Source organism: Panicum hallii, chromosome 3 (assembly GCF_002211085.1).
Source record: "Panicum hallii strain FIL2 chromosome 3, PHallii_v3.1, whole genome shotgun sequence".
NCBI lineage: Eukaryota > Viridiplantae > Streptophyta > Magnoliopsida > Poales > Poaceae > Panicum > Panicum hallii.
This window is the reverse complement of record NC_038044.1, coordinates 20,712,638-20,732,943: the sequence shown is the minus strand read 5'-3', so window position 1 is coordinate 20,732,943 and position 20,306 is coordinate 20,712,638. Positions and strand designations below refer to the sequence as shown.

At 45.6% G+C, this 20,306-nt stretch overlaps 3 protein-coding genes across 4 annotated transcripts; all 3 read right to left on the bottom strand.

Moving 5' to 3' along the window:
* Positions 1–4,110: 4,110 nt before the first annotated feature.
* Positions 4,111–5,064, bottom strand: LOC112885331. The gene is made up of 2 exons (XM_025950970.1): positions 4,648–5,064; positions 4,111–4,599 (listed from the first exon to the last, which is right to left on the bottom strand). The coding sequence occupies exons 1-2, from the start codon at positions 5,062–5,064 to the stop codon at positions 4,111–4,113; spliced, it is 906 nt and encodes a 301-aa protein (XP_025806755.1).
* A 3,659-nt stretch (positions 5,065–8,723) lies between these two features.
* Positions 8,724–13,028, bottom strand: LOC112883927 (probable methyltransferase PMT7). Of its 2 annotated transcripts, none has more exons than XM_025949193.1 (7): positions 12,785–13,027; positions 11,796–12,213; positions 11,158–11,447; positions 10,493–10,876; positions 10,008–10,254; positions 9,760–9,898; positions 8,724–9,124 (listed from the first exon to the last, which is right to left on the bottom strand). In XM_025949193.1, the coding sequence occupies exons 1-7, from the start codon at positions 12,969–12,971 to the stop codon at positions 8,966–8,968; spliced, it is 1,824 nt and encodes a 607-aa protein (XP_025804978.1). In that variant the 5' UTR covers positions 12,972–13,027; the 3' UTR covers positions 8,724–8,965. The 2 variants fall into 2 exon arrangements, with proteins under 2 accessions (XP_025804978.1, XP_025804979.1); XM_025949194.1 differs by having other exon boundaries at positions 8,838–9,124; positions 11,796–12,207; positions 12,785–13,028.
* A 940-nt stretch (positions 13,029–13,968) lies between these two features.
* Positions 13,969–19,068, bottom strand: LOC112885805 (conserved oligomeric Golgi complex subunit 5). The gene is made up of 3 exons (XM_025951451.1): positions 17,846–19,068; positions 16,423–16,896; positions 13,969–15,109 (listed from the first exon to the last, which is right to left on the bottom strand). The coding sequence occupies exons 1-3, from the start codon at positions 18,914–18,916 to the stop codon at positions 14,195–14,197; spliced, it is 2,460 nt and encodes an 819-aa protein (XP_025807236.1). The 5' UTR covers positions 18,917–19,068; the 3' UTR covers positions 13,969–14,194.
* Between the last annotated feature and the right edge of the window lie 1,238 nt (positions 19,069–20,306).

Here is a 20,306-nt window from a genome sequence, read left to right as displayed (position 1 = left end):
AAATGACACGAGTGTGTGAAACACATCAGACTTTCGGCGCAGAGGAAATGTCCACGTATAGTGAGAGTAGTCATCCAGAAGCATGCGGTAGTACTGATAACCTGAATTACTCAGCACGGGCGATGTCCACACATCACAATGCACAAGACAAAAAGGAAAGGGAGAGACAGTGTTTGATTCAGATAACGGAAGACGAACATGTTTGCCAATGCAACAGGATGCACAGCTGTCACACCCGATTTATAAAGAATATAAATCGAGCAATCATATATGCGCCAGGATCAAGTCACGCATATATACAACAGAATCATCAAGATATCACAACACATATCACGAATAACATTAATATAAATCGTAAATGAATTATTTTATTACAACCGAATCAAGAATCGGTTCAAGAGTTGCGGAAGCGTAAAATAAAGTACATGATGAGTAGGGCGCCACAGGGACGTCGACTGGGAGACAAACGTCTAGAAGTCGTCGAAGCCACTGACGTAATCCTCCACGTTGCCGGGCACTGAGCAGCAGTCGAAGATATCCAAGAGAATAGAAGAGTAGAAAGGCAAGAGTGAGTACAAACTCGTACTCAACAAGTATAACACAAACTATGAGGCTCTAAGATTGGCTGACTCAACTGCATTAGCTTTTAGTCTTGGCAAAGTTTTATTAAAGCTAATTACTACAAGTGGATGAATTACCATAATCCACATTACATAGAAATTAGTCAATATTAATTAAGAACTACTGAGAACCATCCGAACCAAAACCACCCGGGGAAACCTCCCTAATCAAAGGTTGATAACCCCACTAATCAAAAGGAGGATCTGGGCCGCTCATGACTGTGAGCACAGCTGATATATCAGTTTTACACTCTCGAGAGGTTGCACAACTTTACCCACAAGTCGTGAGCTACGCTAGTTGTTCATCACACTTCCTTAGGTAAGATGGCTAGCAAGCGCACTACAAGACCGTTACAAAGGACACGTTGGTAAGGTGTAACCGCTAAGAATTCTAGATCAGCGATGATGGGGCCCACCTCCGGGGGTACAAGCACACAGCACAAACAAGCCGGAGGAGCAGGGACCATTGAAGCCTACCACCCCTCTTGCCCACGCAGGTAAGTTACTCCCGAACCAACACGACCTAATTAGTAAGTCAAGACCGTCCCATTCCAGTCTTGTGGTTGCGCGGTTGTCCCAGGTTGTCGCTCTATGAACCGGTCCTTATGGAGAGTATCCAACCAAGCACTAAGCACTGTGCTGGCCCCCTAAACCATGTTTCTAACAAAAACATATTTTAAGGACGCGCAAACCACTCAAGCACACAGCACAGAGGGTCGGCTCCAGAATTAAGTTGCATAGGATCATTAACAAATTAATTAAAAAGGACCAAGTGTGTTATAGCGCAGCAACCTAGCACAACTAACCAAAATGCAACCCAAAGGATATATATAAAGGATATAAAGTGGCTAGGAAAGTCCTTATAGGCATACAGTATTAAAATGCAGTATGAAATTGTATTAAAAAGTGATAGGAGGTTCATGTTATACTTGCCTTCCTCGAAACTCTCCTGCTGCTGCTCAAACTGCTCAGAAGATGGCGGCTCCTGGTACTGGTCCAAAGGCTCCGCGTCTACCCACGATCATCAAGCATGGTCCAGACATACACACATGCACAAGCAATAGCAAACTATAAGAAACAGTACAACATTACATAGAAACAGCACACAAAACTATTCTAAAGCTATTCTACGCGTTACAACGATCGCGTGGACATAAAGAACACCTAAAACGGAGCTAAGACGCGAAAACTACGCTTGAAACAAGATCCAGGGACCTATTTGTAAGAAAACTGGAGGTTCTAAGGGGTCCTGCGCAAAAACCGAGGGTCTAAACGCAAATAAAGGGTAGACACAGGGGCTAGCATGTGAAAACCCAGGGCTTGGACGGCGGGTTCAAAAACTGGAAAGCTCAGGGGTCTAAACGAATAAAACAGGACTTGACTGCGAATACTTTTGAACTAAGGGTGGACCGTGGGTTGATTCCTCAAAAGGGTAGGGGCTCTTTAGCAAAAGAAACGGCTGAAAGGGTACGCGCAGCTCTGGGCCATTGGATCTAATCTCTACGGTCCAGATTAGATCTGTTTCGTGAAGGGGTATCTACGCGTATCGGCCGTAGGATCTCGATCCGATGGCCCGTGAGGATTGGGGGCTCGGCCGGCAGCGATTGCTCGCCGGCGATGGGTCTCCCGCGGTGGCGCTCAGCGGGAACACGCCGGACTTGGCCCATCTTGGCCGTCCGGGCTCGGATTTGGACGGGGTCAGGCCTGGGAGCTAGCGCGCAACACGGTGAACACATCTAGGCGGTCAAGAAAGCGGTTTAGGGTTCGGGTTGGGGTTCCCCACGGCGGGGGCGGCTCGGGTTCACGGTGGCAAGGGGAACACGCTCACGCGGAGGGAGAGAGGAAGGGAGAAGGGGCACGGCACGACCCTTACCACGCCTGGAAGCTGCGACGTCGGCTGGCGGTGGAGAAGTGGCGGTGCCGGGGTGGAATTGCGACGGCGCGGGCTCGGTCGACGGCGGCGTTGCCCTCGGGTCAAGCGGCGGAGCGGCGACGCGAGGCTTGGGGAAAAAAACTGGGAAAGGCGGAGGCGGCTGAGGGAGAGCACGAGGAAGCTGTCGCGGCTAAGAAGGGTGGGGCGGTCCTCGGCGTGCGGGTTGTTCACGCAACGGCCTCCGCGCCTCCCGCGGATGCGTGGCGGCTCGATCTAATCCAAGCGCGGCCCTGCTTCTGGAAGCAAGGGAAAGTACGGGGGCTGGCTAGTGGGGTCTTGCGAGTGCGGGGAAGGAAGCCCAGGGTGCGGCGGAGCGGGGCCACGGGCAGTGGCCGAGCGGCCGGCCGGCGGAGGAGGAAACAGAGGAGGGGAAGGAGAAGGGGAGAGCGGGGGAGAAGCTGACGCGTGGGCCCCGGGTGTCGGAGAGAGAGGAGAACGGGGGAGGGTGCTCGTGCTGGGCCAGGCGGGCTGCGCGCGCGAGGGAGGAAAAGCAAGCGAGGAGGGCGCTCGGGCTGGGCCGTGGAGAGAAAAGGAGAGAGGAGAGGAAGCCCGAGGGAGAAGGGAGAGTGGGCCGGCGTGGCCCATGCGGGAAGAGGGAGGGGAAAGGGAGAGCTGGGCCGGGCTAGGAGGGGGTTTGGGCTGCTTTCTCTTCTTCCTTCTCCTTTCCTTTTCCTTTTCTATACTCAACTATTCAAACAAAACTATTTGAATTCAAATAAATTTGAATTCAAACCCTATAAACTCAACACAAAGAAAAACAATGCTTCAGCATGAATGCACAAACATGTTGACCTTATAATTGATTTTATTTTCTTGTGTTATAAATTGCTTTAAATGCCACAAAAATTAAAGAAAAGCCTGGAAATTTCCTTTGAGCCAAAATAAATTCATTAAAATTAGGGGAAAATTACATTAGGGTGTTACAACAGCTATGATTATTTGTGGGCTTACAATCAAAGACAACGTTATTGAGGAGACGCCGGAGAGCAGGCTGGCCAGGGTGACCCAAACGAGCATGCCACAGATCGACGGAGACCTGAAGGGCGACATCAGGTGGCGAAGACGTTGTGGAGCGCAGGGGGTACAGATCGCCGGTGCTGTTACTTCGGAGTAGAGTCGTCCGGCTGTGTAGATCCTTGATGGAGAAACCAAAGGGGTCAAATTCAACCGAAACGGAGTTGTCGCGTGTAAGCCGACGAACGGAAACCAAGTTGTGAATCAAGGACGGCGAAACAAGAACATCATGAAGAGTAAGAGAGGGGGTATGGCAGCGGTGCCCGCGCACTGGACAGGCAGCGAGGCGCCGTTGCCGACAACAATGCGAGAGGTGGAAGGAGTAGTGGAGGAGAGTATACCAGACGAGGAGGCCATGTGTGACGACGCGCCGGTGTCGAACACCCAGTCAGAGGCGCTAGGCGGTGTGGACTGGAGGGAGAGGCCGGTCAGCGCCTGGTACAGCGCAGGCGGGAGCTGGCCGGCAGGTTGGTGGAGTACCGCCATGGACTGCTGGGGCTGGACCCCCGGACGAGCACCGAGCACGCCAGCCATAGGTTGGACCTATGGAAGTCCCGCGAGCGGCCAAGCCTGGACCACGCCGTGCCAGGGGTTGTCCCAGGAGGCGGCCGTGGGAGCGCCGCGTGACTGGCCACCAGTGTTCGTGCAGCCCTGGTTGTTGCGAGGGCGGCTATCCTGCTTCTTGCGCTTTCGTGCACGGTTGTCGTTCCCGCCGGAGTGCTGGCCACTGGCCTGCGGAATGGACGGAGAAGTAGGAGGCGCGGATCCGGCGGCGAGCGTTGCGGGAGATGCGCCTGTGGAACGCGACGAAGAGAGCAGGGCGGTGGCGGCAGCCTTCTGAGCCCGTGTGTTCATCCAGAGTTCCTCCTGTAGAAGGAACGACCGGGCTTGGCGAAACGTCATCCTGGGGCGCGCGGCGGAGATGGTGGTGACGCAGTTGGTGAACTTGTAGTTGAGGCCGCTGAGGAGGCTGACGACGAGGTCGGGGTCGGAGACGGGAGCACCGATGTCGCGGAGGGTGTCGGTCAGGACCTTGAGTTGGCCGCATTACTCCGTGATCGTCATGTCCCCCTGGTGAACCCCATGGAACTGCTGACGAGCCTGGACGGTGCGATACACGACGTTGTCGAGGAACTGGTCGGTGATGGCGGTCCAGGTGGTGTAGGCGTCGTCGGCCGGCTGGATGACGGCGGAGAGGAGGTCGGAGGAGAGCGTGGTGTAGAGCCAGGAGATGATGCAAGTATCGATCTGCGTCCACTCGGCGTCATCAAGCATCAGGTTGGCGAACCGAGTGCCGTCGATGTGGTCGAGGACACCGAAGTTGCGGAACGCGATGAGGAAGAAGGTGCGCCATGTGCCGAAGTTGGAGTCGCCGAGATCAAGCGTCACGGGAACGTGGGACTTGATGTTGATCAGTTGAGCGGTGGCAGCCGAGATCGCTACTGCGGCAGCAGCGGCGAACGGGTTGGTGCCCGACGAGCTCGAGCTGGCGGACATGGCGACAGACGAGGAGAGGAGAGGAGAGGCAGCGGAAGAGACGGAAGGATCGGTAGGCGAATGATACCATGAAAGAGTATGAGAGATGCAACGCACGTTGTATCTGGTGTTTAAATACAGGAGATGGCTCCGCGCATGCCGCCTTGGGCAGGCATCGCGGCCACGACGCGCGCACGGCGCGCTAGCAAGCGCGGCGGACTCGGTCCCCTAACAACCTAGGCAACGGCCTCTAACAAACCATGCAACGGCCTCTAGAGGATAAGTGATCAGCCACTTTTACACACACTTTGCTGTAAATCGAACAAAAGGATTTGGATTATCTTACAATCCACGATCTGTGATTCTTCGGATCCACTAACCTGTCGTAAGATTTTTTTTGACACATTTGCTTGGTTAACCGAGCCTCTGAGGCAGATTACACGTCATGATACAAATATACTTAAGCTTGTTTAAAAAGTTCGTCACCAAAATTCAATTCTGAAGTTTTCACAGCTTCCAGAAGTTTACCTCCCGCCCAGCTTTGTTATGAAACTCCTATCTTTCGACGCACCTGCATCATTGTTAATTTGTTACACGTCAACAAATCCGATCCTGTTAAAAAATGAAAACCTCACATTGATCACTCACGTATATGTCGATGCTCATCCACGCACTGGCGCTAAACTGGCCAACTCTGAATGGAGCGGCAACGCCGCGCTTAGAGTCCTAGTGACATGCTGAGTTTGGTTACCTTGGCATCCGTCGGTGAGGTAAGGGTTGCCTCCATAACCATCGTTGCATTTGCATACGTAGCCGGTGACCTTGTCGCCGTTGGGGTTGTAGCGCGCGGGTGGTGGCTTGGCAGATGCTGTAGCTGCTGTGGCACGCCGTGGTGCCCAAATCGTCGCTAGGGCATGTCGCGTTTCCAGCGCGCGTCTCATTTGGGCCTTGCAGCAGCGCGCCACCGGATCCTAGCTCCCATTCCCACCAGCGCCATCTGCTCTCCGAATAAGTAGAGGCCTGGGTGCCTGGTCGCGTTTGACAATGATCCCGCCGTGTAGTACAGGCCCCGCTTGACGGAGTGCATGGTGGAGTCGTCGAGGGAGATGCAATGTTCAAAATACCGGCTATAGCCACCGCTACAGCCCGCTATAGCCTCTGGGAAGCCTCTCTACTAGGATAGTTAGCTTTTAGTGCTAATTGCTCATTTCCGCTAATAGCCACTATTAGCCCGCTAAAACCGTTAAATTGGATCTTCATTTAGCTTTCAGTTTATGTCTAAACTGTCCTATGTCAGACTGATAGGTTACTAGCTTACTGTGCTATCTGAACTTTGTGTTTGTCTAATCTTTATTATACTTTTTACTTGTTTGATGATGTAATGAACTTTGTGATCGGTATCAATTTGATTTGATGCCCTAAATATGTAGATTCTTAATTTAATTACTCAATTTGCAAAATAGCCAAATAAGTTTAGCAGGACTATAGTCTGCTATAGCCTTTGCTTAGCCTCTGGACAACTGACCGCTAAACTGACCGCTTAGCCCGCTATTTTGAAAGTTGGGGAGATGTCCACCACTTGTACACGCAAGAGGAACAGCCCCGGTCGCGTTCGGCTTGTGTTGCAGGTGAGGTTGAACCCCAGCAGGTAGCAGCCGGGCTCGATGCCGAAGGGGTAGGGCACGCTGGTGCTGCAGTTGGGCAGCCCGATCTGAGGCTGGGCCTGGGCGTCACCCTCCACCAGCACCACCAACAAGAGGAGCTGCAACGCCGCCGCAAGCAGCACCACCCACCACCACCACCACCACCAAGGACAGCAGCAGCGGAGCATGGCCTCCGGTACGATGATCCGTCCAGGCAATAAGCCATTCCAGGTACCGGAGTACATATATGCTTCCAACACACTGCTGGCGAGCAAACCCAAGCATGGCGTACAAGGGGGCGGACATTCATTCATACTTGTATAGATTCATAGTGCACACACCTACAATACAAGTAATTAATATGCTAGGAAACGAGGGACGATACGTTATCATGCACATCATTGCTACACCTACAATGACGTCCATTCATCACCATCCAGCACCTTCATTTTCAATTTTGATGATCCCCAACACGCCCCCTCCCCCCCCCCCACCACACCAGCGACTGTGTACCGCTTGTGTTACAAATTGACGATCCATTACCTCAAGGGGTGCTCATCCATTGTTGGACTGATTTGTTAATTTATTTGGCCCAATAAAGCGGCTCGGTGCGGCTGGCTAGCTCCACGCGCCGTGGCTATATGTCACTTATGCTACAAATTGGTGATCCCTCGCCTGAAGTGTGGGTGGGCCGATGGAGTTAATTGGCCCAATTAACAATATCAGTATGCAACAGGGATGGCATGCGGCTTAGGGCCCACGAGCATGCATGCAGCCAGGTCTGTAGGCCCACGAGCATGCTTGTAGTGGAAAAGGCATGCCCTAGCAGGTCTGCACCAGTGGGAACACTCGAGGAGGTGAGTTACTTTATTTTTTTTCTCCTTTGTTATTTTATTTTTCTCACCAAGGTTCTAGGTGGGCTGAATAATATACTCTCATCTTTAGATTTATTTCTCCTTCTTACCCTTCTATCTTTTTATTTTTTTAATGTTCATTTCTCCTTTCTTTTCCTCCTAATCTAATCTATTTATTCTTCTCTCTATTTTATTTTTATATAAATCTTATGTAGATATTTTTCATGCACTTATTATTTTTAAAATTCATATCATACATCTTTATTTCATTCTCTTTTATTTTCTTTCTCTTCTAACCTCTTTGTAGAAATTTATCCGTGATATGTAAATTGTATTTCTTTTCTTCTATTCTTCTATTTTTATTTTTCTTTATCTTCTTTTCCTTATTTTCCTTTCTCTTCTTTTCCTTATTTTTCCCTTGTATATAATTTTAGTAGGGAAAGTTTCTACTTCTATTATATATTATATTATTTTATCGGTAAATTTTATTCATGCATGGATCTATTTGTTCGGAATGTAAACTTTTGTTGTAGATTACATGTGGATCTTTCATGTTTTTACTTCTTTATTTTATTTATTTGTTTTCTCATAATTTTCTTTATTGTTTTTATATTATTTTTATTTTTATCTTTTATTTTTCTTTTCTTTTGTATATTACTCTGTCCATAGTCCACATATATTTTGTTGACCGAAAAGAAAAATTTGTATGTGATGTATGCATATTCGTTTTCCATGTAAGACTAATTTGTTCATGACCTCAAAACTATTTGTTCGCTTTTGTGGACTAAATTGTTTGTCATTAATAATAGTTTGTTTGTGATTTAGAAGTGCTTGTTTTGAATATATGTATATTTATTCTTTTAGTTCATATAATTTTTAGGATATAAATTTTTGTTTCGTGAAGTGATATAATTTATTATTTGTGTAAATGAATTGGTTCCCATAGTTTGTAATTTTGTTAAGTACTATATATATTTGTTAGGTGAGTTTGTATAATTTGTTCTGTAAATTTTTATAATTTGTTCGACATGTACAATTATTTTGTTACGTGAGTTTATAAATTTTGTTACAGATGTATAGATCTGGTAAACAGTACAAAACGTTAGCTATTAGTAAGACTGCACAAATCAACCTCTTTACACCTTGGACATGTCCTTTACAAACAGTACAGCACAAAAGCAAAAAAAAAAAAGGACCCAAGTTAGTTTGATAGTTTGTGGAGAAACCTCCCGATGGTACCATATGCTTTCTCAACAATGCAGTACTCTCAACTGCAGAGAAAGGTCGATAAAATCTACAAAATGCAGTTCACTGGAGCGACATCTCAAACTACAATATGTTGAAAAGTTCTCCTTACTTTCTGTTCTGTACTGACACAAAGGACACCCCAAGGTAGGATCTGGCAGCTTCCAGCTCAAGTGTAACTTAAACAATAGCCCAGAATTTCTTCCTGCAAATCAGAACTAGCTCTGTCCCGTTTTCCTCATTTTCCAACATATGTGTGCTAACATCCCAAAGGAACTTCGGTGCAAGATCAATGATTCTCAATAGAGTGTTCTTCTCATCTCTAATGATGATGAAACCCTGTATGTTCATAATTTTGTCAGATTTCTTTCAAAAAGAAAATAATTTTGTCAGACAATGACGATTCTTCTCTCCTAACTAAATTGTCATAATACAAGCATATTTGATCCCTTGTTTTTGAAAAGCAACACATAGACATTTTTGCTACACAAGAAAAATTCCAAATGGAGACACGAATGGTTTGTAATTTATGCTAATACATTTTTCTAAAAAAGGCAAAATGGTTGAGGGAAAGATTGACACCATCAAATTTCCCTGAACAATTTGTTCTTTTACCATGAATCGGGCTAGCATGAGGTGATTGTCATTTTGTTTTATTGCTGGCATGTTCAATCATTAACAAACTAGTTTGCAATGGAAAAGGCAGGTACTGCTTCAGCTCTTCAAATATATAGATATAATTTCTGCCTATATACCCAACTGAAGATACACGAAAGAGCCATATACTAAAGTATTTGATGACAAAAACAATGACCATGTTAGGAATCCCATGTGCTATGACATGATATACTTTTCTCTTGCAAAATTAAGAGCCCTTTGTTTTGCAAACATAAAATGGACACTATCAGATAAGATGCACACACTGAAGTATCTAAAAAAAAGTTGTCCGTAATCAACTAAAAGGAAATAGTTACCTGGGGCCTAATGATGCGGTCCATTTCTAACATGATATCTTCCAACAAACAATCTTCATTGCGACTTTCATAATGAGAGATGAGGTGGAAAGCATGCAGCAAGTCATAGGACCTAGGATATGTTGAGAATGGCTCACACCTGCAGCATGAGTATTGAATGGCTTCAGTTTCATCATAATTAAGAGAAACATGAGTTCGAGAGAAAAAATAAGAGAAACATGTTTATTGTTTTCTAATGAAATACTAACCAGTCATGGTAGGAACCAAGTAACCCACGGTCATAGATAACTGGCAACGTGTTGCTCATGGTATAAGGTACTACATTCATAATCCAGACAGGGTCATTGCTTAGTGCCGCAGCAAATCCACCATATTTAGCATTCATATCCATGACATTTCGGATGCTAGTCTTTTCAACATCAAAAAGTGACCAATACTTGTGAACCTGATTCTTCCAAAACTCATTATTCTTCTCAAACCTTGCTGGTGTAACTCCTAAAGGATATGTTCAGAAAACTTGTTATATTCACAGATAGGCAATACAATTCAAGTCAAACTAGATTGAGATCGAAGGTTTGAATCATTTTGGTTAAACAAGTTTTAGATCCTAACATCCAAGACTTTATTATCATTGAATGTAGACGACATCATTTTTACACTTTTTATATTTCAGAATGGAAGTCAACTCAATTTTGTAGCATCAAACAGTAGGCAATGAAAAAATGGAGCTGACCTATCATCTCCAAACTCTTGAAATAAAACGACAGGCGATCAGGCCTTGAATGCAATTTCTGAATCTCTGATTTGTCCTTGTTAAGCCTCACACAGTTCATTAACGGGCTTTTCCATGATGGCAAAACATTGTCATTAGATTCACAAATATTCAGTAGCTTCATATCAGCATTTTTCTGTCGGCAGGATTCATCTTCAGGTTTGACCCAAATAGCAGTCTGAACATGCTTAGCGATAAGCTTCCAACACATTGCTGTTGTAATATTAACTAGCTTCTTCCAGATAACAGGAAAGTCTTTATCTTTTCTGTAAGCTGGTGGAGCAGAGTATACAAAATATCCATTAGGACGCAAAAGACGATCTACCTCTTTGAGCAATATTCCATCTGAAAAAACAAACCATGGGTGATGAGACAAATTTTGGGTGATGTAAGGGTGAATTTATAAAGAAAAGACCATCAGAAGAATTTTGTAAGAAATTACTGATGGACCAAGAGTACAGATACGTAAGCTGAGAATCAACTAATTTCAATCAAGATTGTTATATTCAATCATGTCCATGCTACAACACAATATAACTGGACGTTCCCACACATAATGCTGCTAACAAAAACATTCTCATAAAATTTGGCCGGTCGCTAAGGACGAACTGTAATGTGAATCTTACCATTTTCATGCCAATCAACACGACATCGGGAGCAGTGAACCATTTCAAATGAGTTTCCAGGATAAGGTAATTGCTTTGTGGCCAACACAGAGATCATTGCACCAATCCCACGTTCTACAGCAAACTGAATTTGATTCTCATGGCCATCTTTTGGGGCAAATGACATGGTCTGAATATCTAGGGGTAGAAGATAAGCAGAAAAGCTGGCAACACCGCATCCGACATCCAAAACTTTAACTACTCCTGCTGAACGGAGATCACCAGTATTATTTGTTGTCATATTTCCCAGCCTGCATTTATCAATTACACTACATCAATAGAATACCCTTTCACAATACAAAAAGAAAGCAATAACATGGACCATATTCAATTTATTGGTGGTCTAAATTAGTATCGCTTCACTGCAGATATGCTCCATCTCTAATATTATTCCAAGTACGCTTCCAATAGATTGTTCCCTCAAGAATATAAAATGTTAGATCGAAATTGATAGCTCACAGCATTTGCTGCTAGGCTCACATCTGAAAATCATCTAGATGAGGCTACAAGCACTAGGTTGCAAATTAATACTAACAATAAAACTATTCTCAAGCTTAAACGCCAAAATTTGAAATGTACTTAGGAAGCACTTAGGTTACCTCTCTATGTACTCTGATGCACCATGTTTGAAGTGAGTGCCTCCTCCAGGAAACCACCAAAGCTTGCCCTTCTCATGCACCCAATTCTGTCCTCCTTTGACGTCAGCAAGATGTGAATGGTTGACATTACTATGCCATACATAGTCTCGGCTTGTCGGCCATCTTATTGGTATCTTGTAGTCATTTGGTGGTGGCACCAAACAGAACAATCGTTTCTCTCGTGGAGGACAAATACTTTCAAGATCCTCATGCCTAGATCTATCCAGGTTCTTTAAGCTGCTTATAAAGGCCGCATCATGGCAGGGAACATACTCATTGTATTCCAAAGGACACACATCAACTCCATGATCTGGAACTCTGACTGGTTTCGTCCGGTATGTAAGAGAAACTCTGTTTGTAAACATTGGAGCATCTGCAACTGAAAAGCAAACAGATATAACCATATTGGCATCGATACAAAATGAAAAATGCCATTCATATGGATAGAGCAAGCTAGGAGGATGGGACAAGTTGATAATTGAACATTCTAGTATCAACATAAGTTGTTGCAAAGAGGATCAAGATAAAACAAATTTCAGAAATAGCATCTTCTTAAAAGCATCAAGACCTAGTGAAAAAAATGCAAATTGAAATTAATCTAACAAACTGGCCCTCACTTCGACCTAATCTTTGTTGCTGGCACAAGGCAATTCCTAAATCTCAATCAAACTATTGCCGCAAAGTGTCTACGCAAACAAGTATACAGCGCAATCTCCTAGAACTAATTACCCAACAAGCACCCCTTTTAAAACAATGCAGGAGCATATAACACGAAACTGCAACCATAAACCTAAATCCGTGGCACAAAGTTCAACAATTAGCAAGGAACCTCGAACAGCAGTGGCCATGAAGCCGCATTTTTTCTAAGAAGCCCCGAAATGGAGTGGAAATGCGATCCAGCGGCGGATCGGAACGGGGCCAAACGCTCGAAGGGAGATGAAGCTAGGCACCTTTGGACCTGGAGGAATCTGGCAATCCGGGGCGCGAAAGAGGGGGCAGTACGAGCGCAGGGGAGGCGGAGGAGCCGAAGAGGGTGCCGGCGTAGAAGGAAGTGGCGACGAGGGCGACGCCCACGAGCAGGAGCTGCACCGACCGCGGCTCCACTGCCGCCGACGCCGGCGACCACCACCGCCCCATCTCACTGCTGCTTCTCTGTCAAGACTCTCACTCTGACACTGCTCTTTGGTTCAGGCGCGATCCCTTTCTTCAGATTTGGGTCTGCTGCTACGTGCTACTGTTGACGGTATTTCTTTGACTTTTTAATTTTAAATATATAACGCCTTTTTATCTAATGACTAGCAGGTACCCGTACTTTCTATTATTCTATCTAATGAAACTCAACTTTAAAAGGTCCATATTTAACTTGGGCTTTCAAACATTCATAACTGGGTGTAAACTTTCAAACACTTCATAACTAGAGAAATACTAACTCAAAATTTAGGTTTATCCAAAAAAAAAAGTGAAATTAGAACTTCAATACCTGGAACACAAAAGCTCAAATTGTCACTCGGCAACTCCGAATTCTTTTTGCTTGCAAATTGCAACTTTGACACGATGTCAAAAGGTAAATAGACTTCAATTTACTTCTTTTAGCACTCTTGTATTCACGTTCTTTTGGCCAGGTAATTGAGGAGTCTCAAATTTGGGGTGTATATAGTAATAGTAATATGTATTGTAAGAGATAAATTACTGAGATTTTTTTTGTAAAATCCATAGAATTTTGGATAAATTTTATAAAAGAAGTTCCTTTTCTCTAAAATAAAGTCATAGGGAGCCTCTAAGATTGCAATGGCATTATTTGACATTCCCAACTTTGTTTAGCATCTCCCGCAAAGAAACAACAACTGTGTTTAGCATCTAAGACAGCAGCGCAGCTTATTACCTTGCCAGAGCAGCGCAGTGCTCTAAGCCCCCACGGAGCAACTGCGAAGGGATTCGAGCCACTGCCGTGTGCCCAACTCGGTTAAATTGCCAGAGCAACGCAGCGCCAAAGATCATCGGCCTAAACTCGCCCGAGCTGCCGATATGGTGGAAAGTGATGGAGAAAGGATGAGGGGAGAAGCTAAAATGGAGTGTATGGAGGAGAAACACCCCATTGAAGCTTATGATCCCTATTTTCTTTCCACGACTCTGATTGATTTAAAAAATGGCATCCTTCAAGATTTTTCATGAATCAGAGTTCCAAAGAGATAGCAAGATACAGAAACTACCAGAACAACAAGACACTCTGTACTCTAATGATTATTTCCAGAAACAAATACAATTTCTATTCATGTGTGTAACTATGCAAAATCTCACCCGATCCTCAAGGAATCAATGCCTACAAGATGGTACAAATGCACGACTGAACCGAATACATGTTAGGTCGTGGCCTGAGACAATGCGGATCCAATCTGCAGCATGAGAGGATACACTGGGCTGAACTCCTTATCACCTCTAGACCTGACTCTCATCTCGTAGTCGTCCAGGGTCGCCTTCACCCCCTTCCAGATCTGGTCCTCACCTTGCGAATCAAGCCAAAGAGAGTACTGCACTGGCGTGAGCTTGTTGCGCTGTAAAGGTGACTGCAGTTCATCAGGCCCTCGAGAATAGAGATGGTGGATGATCACGCTAGGTGGCAAATCTTGAAGGAGTGGAGACTTCTCAAGCTGAGATGTTTCCAGGAATAGGACAGGACGGAATGCTCGTAGTGCCCGGTATGGTGCTCCCAGCTGCTCCACTGGAAACAGGTTCTGACCAACAGCAAGCTCCAGCTCAGCCATGTCCCGTGCCATTCTCAACTTCCCTGCTTCTGAGAGTGGCCTGACAAGAGAAGCATGCCTTATGAAAAATATGAGAACTCTTGAGGCCATCCTTCTAACCATGATGGTGCATATGGTTTCGGAACGGGAGGATGATGAGGGCAAAAGCTTCGATAAGAACTCGCTGCGGAAGTGGACTGCACATTTCTGAAGCTCCTCCATGTAAGCCGATGCATTGTTATCCATTGCTGCATCCATTCCATGACCTGCAAAGTCCTGCTCATGCATTTTCAGGATGCATGACTCAAGACGATCAAGCATCGCTTGGAACAGGGAGGTCACTGAATCACAAGCAACACCATAAATGACACCAAGGGAAGGCGAAAGGACTTCAGAAGCAACATTAGGGAGTGTTGACAAGACACTCGAAATGCTCGTGTGAACCTCCTGAAGGTGGAGGCACAAAGCAAAGTTTTTGAGCTGGGCCGGAGTCACTGTGCTGGTAACTTGTCGGGCTTCGGGCCCAGTAGAGATCTACATTTAAAGTAAAACATATGTGAGCAACTGCACACAGAAACAAAAGCACTACCCAGCACCAACATATGTTAGTCATTGACACATTGTCATGCAAAAAATAACAGAGCAAAGAGTATGAAGTGGCTAGACAATAAAACAGTCAATAAGAGAAATTAGAAGAAAGAGAGATAGAGAGATGGATACAATCCTTTGATATGCTACAATTTACAGGTCTCTTACTTTCCTGGAAGGGTAAACCTATTGATCCAGCCTTTTCTTGGTGAAGGTTCTAGGAAAGCCAAAATACTCTACACAGTTCATATTGTTGAGTTGTAAGTGAAACCTACTAGTGCACAAGACAGCAGAGTTGTATCCAACGGAGTGCAATAGCAGTGGTATAGTATTTTGTCATGACTTCTACAAGCTAGAGTATCATGTTTTCTTTACTTCTATAATCAATAGGTAACTAATCAGAATACAATTATCGAACAAACAAGAGCGTATTAAGAACCAACTACTGCACAGGCTTTGGTTACACCAGATGACTAAAGTATAATGTTCACTTAGCTGAGACCAACAATCACTGAACTGATCCAAACTTGCATAGCATATTTGTGGACTTAGTGAATAGACTTGATTCATGAGACTAGTGCCATCGTGCTGGGATGCTGGCAAAGGTTTTCACAAAAACACAAAAGAAACAAGAAGTGGTTCAACATAACAAAAGGCATATAGTTATATGGATTATAATGTAACAGATTTGGTTTCAACTCAACTACTCAATGACTTATGAAGAATTATCTCACTTAAGATATGGAGCTAACAACTAGAATCACCAAAAGAAGATTTGTCAGGCTTCAAGTATTGTTACAATACAATCATTGAAACAGATCCTGACATAAGGAGGGGAAAAAAGGATAGTGGAGTATGTACACACAATTTCAAGTAATACCATTACTATCAAACTTACTAGTGTTAACCTGCCACAAGAACTACATTTATTCATAGCTAATGTAGAAAGCATATGAAATCCACAGGGGGAAAAACATATACTACCTCCCTCCTTAAATATATGCACCACTGACTTTTTCATTTGTTTGACTATTCATATTTTGTACGTATATTTATGCAAATAGATAAAAAAAATACAAGTGAAACCTAAAGTACTTTTTATGATAGATCTAGTGGTACTTGTTTTACTTTACTTAAATAATTCATTAAATAAATATTGTTGGTCAAAGTTTAAGAAAAAAATCAACAATGTCATATATTAAAAAAAGGAGGTAGTATAAATAACTTGACAAGATCAGTAAAAGGTAGCAAGTGAATACCTGGTATTCAGCTCTTTGTGCTAAAAGAAGCAGGATCTTTCCAATTTCACGTAAAACAAGCACAAGCAAATGCCCGTGAGTTCTCACTACTTCAATTTCCTCCTGTATGCGAGAAACTAATCTTGATATCTGATCCTTTGAAGGTATGGTTCCACGGCTTGACATTGGAAATATGCTGTTGATATAATCAGATAAGCGACTATGACAAAGAGCCAAAAAGGCTGTCTGGAATATCTCAATGGCTGAAAGCATATGATCTTTTCCTTCAGGAGTGAGAGCTGGAAGGGTACCCTTTACATCAGTATCTCTTGAAATCCTCTCAAGAAGGTTTTCAACCATTGAAAACAGTCTTGGATACCCAAGAGTAAATATTTCCTTCACAAAACTTGAAGCGGTAAAAGTAGACTTCATTTGACTTGCAAAGGCCTTAACAATTGCATCCCAAACTCTCTCTGTTAACAGAGGCTCACCCTCCTACAGAAGATTTTTTTCTATATTGGTTAAAACAACTGAGGAAAGTAGTACAACAGAATTGTTCACATAGGAGCAAGAACAGGATGACAAGAGTCTTAAGGTGTGCAGTTCTGCATGCGAATACCAAAAGAAAGCTAAAATTATGGAAGACTGCAAAGATCATAAGTACTACGAAGATCAGAAGTATTTAGCTACCACGACACATTTCATTCAACACCGCACACCATGATCCAAAATATGCTATAGCTTAGGCTATGTTTGGTACCCTAGGGCTTATTTTAAGTCCTGTCGCATCGGATGTTTGGATGCTAATTAGGAGTATTAAACATAGACTAATGATAAAACGAATTCCATAACCCCTAGGCTAATTCGCGAGGCAAATCTATTAAGCTTAATTAACCCATGATTAGCCCATGTGATGCTACAGTAAATATATTCTAACCATGGATTAATTAGGCTTAATAGTTTCGTCTTGCGAATTAGCCCTAGGCTTATGCAGTTAGTTTTATAATTAGCTTATGTTTAGTCTTTCTAATTGACATCAAAACATTTTATGTGACAGGGCTTATTATAAGCCTCAAGTAACCAAACACATAACACATCATTATAGAATAAAACCATGAATAATTCAACTATACCATAAAATCACACCACACAACCAAAGGATAATAAAAAAAATCAAAGTTCAAAAACTAAAGATATAGCCTAAAATCAATGTGTTCACTAGATAGATATGACCACTTCGTTCTGTCTTTCCTACCATTTTAGATCTCTTCAACAGATACTGTCTTAACAGTGAATTCGCAAATAAATGTCATATGATAGATAGTTTCATATTTTCATGATATGTCCCACAATTGCAGCGGCCAGGATAGAGCTTAAGTTCTTGTTTTGTCTCCTCCAAATATCATTTTTACCCGGCCTAATAATTTCATGCATCCAGACTCACCTGCCAAACCTCCTCAAGGAACAGCATTTGTGTGAATGGCACACGCTTCTTGGTGAGCACAGTCTGCAGCTGCCAAGCAGCGCTGACAGCCCGATGCAGCTCCTCCATGCACTGCCTCATCCTATCCCAAAGTGCCTCGGCTGCCTTCTTACTGCCACCAATCTGTGGTGTACCACTCCTCTGCACTCCTCCAGGGCCACCTCCACCACCAGCAGCCATTGAAATCGCCTTCATGTCCAGTGCCACAGACACACTCTTCGCGCCTGCTGCCTTGTACTTTCCTACAAGCCCTTCCACTGCTGGCTTCAATTCCCCAAGATTGTAGTACACCTGAAGCCCGCACCACACGTCGTTCTGATTGGACTCGGCGACACCGCGATCGATCACAGTGCTGGCCTCTGACCGTAGCTTGGATGCAGCAGCGTCGACCTTGCGCATCTCCTCGTCAACGGCTTTGATCCCGGAGAGGTTTTTCTCCTCGTAGAGAAGGCGGATCTCGCGGTGGAGCTCGGCCTGACGGGCGAGATCAGGCGCAGGGGAGGAGGCGAGGAGTCGGGAGGAGAGGCGCACAAGGCGGTGGGAATGGAGGAGGAGGTCGGCGGTGGCGAGGAGGCTGGAGAGGGAGGCCGAGGAGAGCGCGAGGTGGGAGCGTGGAGCCGAGAGGTGGGAGGAGAGGAGGGAGAGGTGGGAGGAGAGGAGGCGGAGGTGGGAGGGGAGGGAGGACAGCGACGCGGAGGCGGAGCGGAGCGAGAGGAGGTGGGAGAGGAGGAGCGGGTGCCGGCGGAGCACCTCGGCGCGGAGATGGCGGCGGAGGAGGCGGATGGCGTCCTGCAGCTGCTCGGCACGGGAGGCGGCGAGGCCGGATGAGAGCGCGGCGGAGGAGAATTCAGAGGGGGAGAAGGACGGGGACAGGAAGGCGGAGAGGACGGGGTCGGAGGCGAAGGCGTCGAGCGGGGAGGCGAGGTCCTCGGAGGTGGGGGAGGGCGGCGAGGGAAAGGAAGCGGCGGTGAGGAGGTCCTTGGAGGTCGGCGAGAGGAGGAGGCGGGGAGTGGTGGGGGGCGGCGCGGCCATGGCGGCGGCGGCCGGCGGCCAGGTGGGCGTGGATCTGGGAAGTGGAGGGAAGGGAGAGATCTAGCGGGGAGTGGGGGGCTCAGTAGGCATCGTGGGATAAAATATAACATCTGTACTGTTTTTATCTATTTCTTTTTTTCATTTTTCATTTCATTTTCTAGACCTAGTGCTGTCTTAGGGCCTGTTTGTATTTTTTGGCAAAAGGGCAAATAGCAAAAAATTTGCATTTTTTTCATTTGGACGCAAACACCCTATGGCAAAAGGGAAACAGCAAAAACATATGGCAAAAGAGAAACAGCAAAAACAGCAACCCTATCTCGCATCCTGCCCGATCCCGCATCCGCCCGACCTCCGCCAGTTCGTCGCATCCACCCGACCTCCGCCGCGCGGCACCCCCGCCGCCTGGCGCCCGGCGCCCGACCCCGCCGCCCGCCGCCCAGCCACCCGAATAATTGTAGCATGTATGGCATTGCATAATTTTATTAGAGAGAGTAAGCTCATGGATGAACAATTTGATCGTTGCGACCGCGACGAGCACTATGTTCCAGTTGAGGCATCAATGTCACAAACATGTACACGGGACACGGGACGATTGGATGAAGATTGCAACATGAATGAATTTCGAGATCAACTGGCCAATGCTTTGTACAATAGATAAACTTTAGAAGTGCAAATTTGTGTACTTTGTATGGAACTGTATGAACTTTGGATAAATAATTGTATGCACTTTGGTTTGGACTGTATAAATTTTGGATTGTCAATTTTATGCACTCTGTATGAAATGGCGGGAAAGAGGTGGCGGGAAAGGGGATAGGAGAGGGAGAAAAGGGGTTTAAATGAGCTTTTGCTAAAATTTTTGCCATTTGGATCCAATCATCCCTAATGGCAAAAATTTTGCCACTTTTAGCAAATAGCAAAAATTTTACCCTTTTACCCTTTTACGCTTTGGATCCAAACACTACCTTATTCTCTGCATCGATTTCTCTGCATCGATTGGATCAGGCCTAATGCTGTTCCTCGGTTCTTCTCCGATGCCGACAGCTCGAGCAACACTTTTGAGAAAAGCTCGCTTTGCCCGGTTCTCCTCGCCCACACTACGCGAGCAAGGTTTGCTCGCTCGCTCGTGCGCTCGTGCGGCCAGCTTGAGCCTCAACCGGCGACGCCGTGATGAGCTCCGGCACCACCAGATCGACCTCCGCCGGCACAAAATCAAGCTCCACCGCCTTAAAATCGAGCTTCGCCGTCGCCGGATCGACCACCGCCGGCACAAATTCGACGGTCGCAGGTTGCAGAGCGCTTCGACGTCCCGCTGCACGAGCGGTGGGGGCTGCTGTCCCTGGGCGGCCGCCGGGTACGCGCGACAGGAGCACGACGAGGTAGAAAAAGGCAC

Excerpts from the sequence above, each read along its gene's own strand:
- LOC112883927 (XM_025949193.1), bottom strand. The coding sequence starts at position 12,971 with ATGGGGCGGTGGTGGTCGCCGGCGTCGGCGGCAGTGGAGCCGCGGTCG. Across the intron at positions 10,877-11,157 it reads TGTTGATTGGCATGAAAATG|ATGGAATATTGCTCAAAGAG; the intron begins GTAAGATTCACA and ends TTGTTTTTTCAG. Across the intron at positions 9,899-10,007 it reads CTTGGTTCCTACCATGACTG|GTGTGAGCCATTCTCAACAT; the intron begins GTTAGTATTTCA and ends CTCATGCTGCAG.
- LOC112885331 (XM_025950970.1), bottom strand. The coding sequence starts at position 5,064 with ATGTCCGCCAGCTCGAGCTCGTCGGGCACCAACCCGTTCGCCGCTGCT. Across the intron at positions 4,600-4,647 it reads CTCGTCAGCAGTTCCATGGG|GTCCTGACCGACACCCTCCG; the intron begins GTTCACCAGGGG and ends GGCCAACTCAAG.
- LOC112885805 (XM_025951451.1), bottom strand. The coding sequence starts at position 18,916 with ATGGCCGCGCCGCCCCCCACCACTCCCCGCCTCCTCCTCTCGCCGACC. Across the intron at positions 16,897-17,845 it reads TCCTTGAGGAGGTTTGGCAG|GAGGGTGAGCCTCTGTTAAC; the intron begins GTGAGTCTGGAT and ends AATCTTCTGTAG. Across the intron at positions 15,110-16,422 it reads CACAAAGAGCTGAATACCAG|ATCTCTACTGGGCCCGAAGC; the intron begins GTATTCACTTGC and ends CTTTAAATGTAG.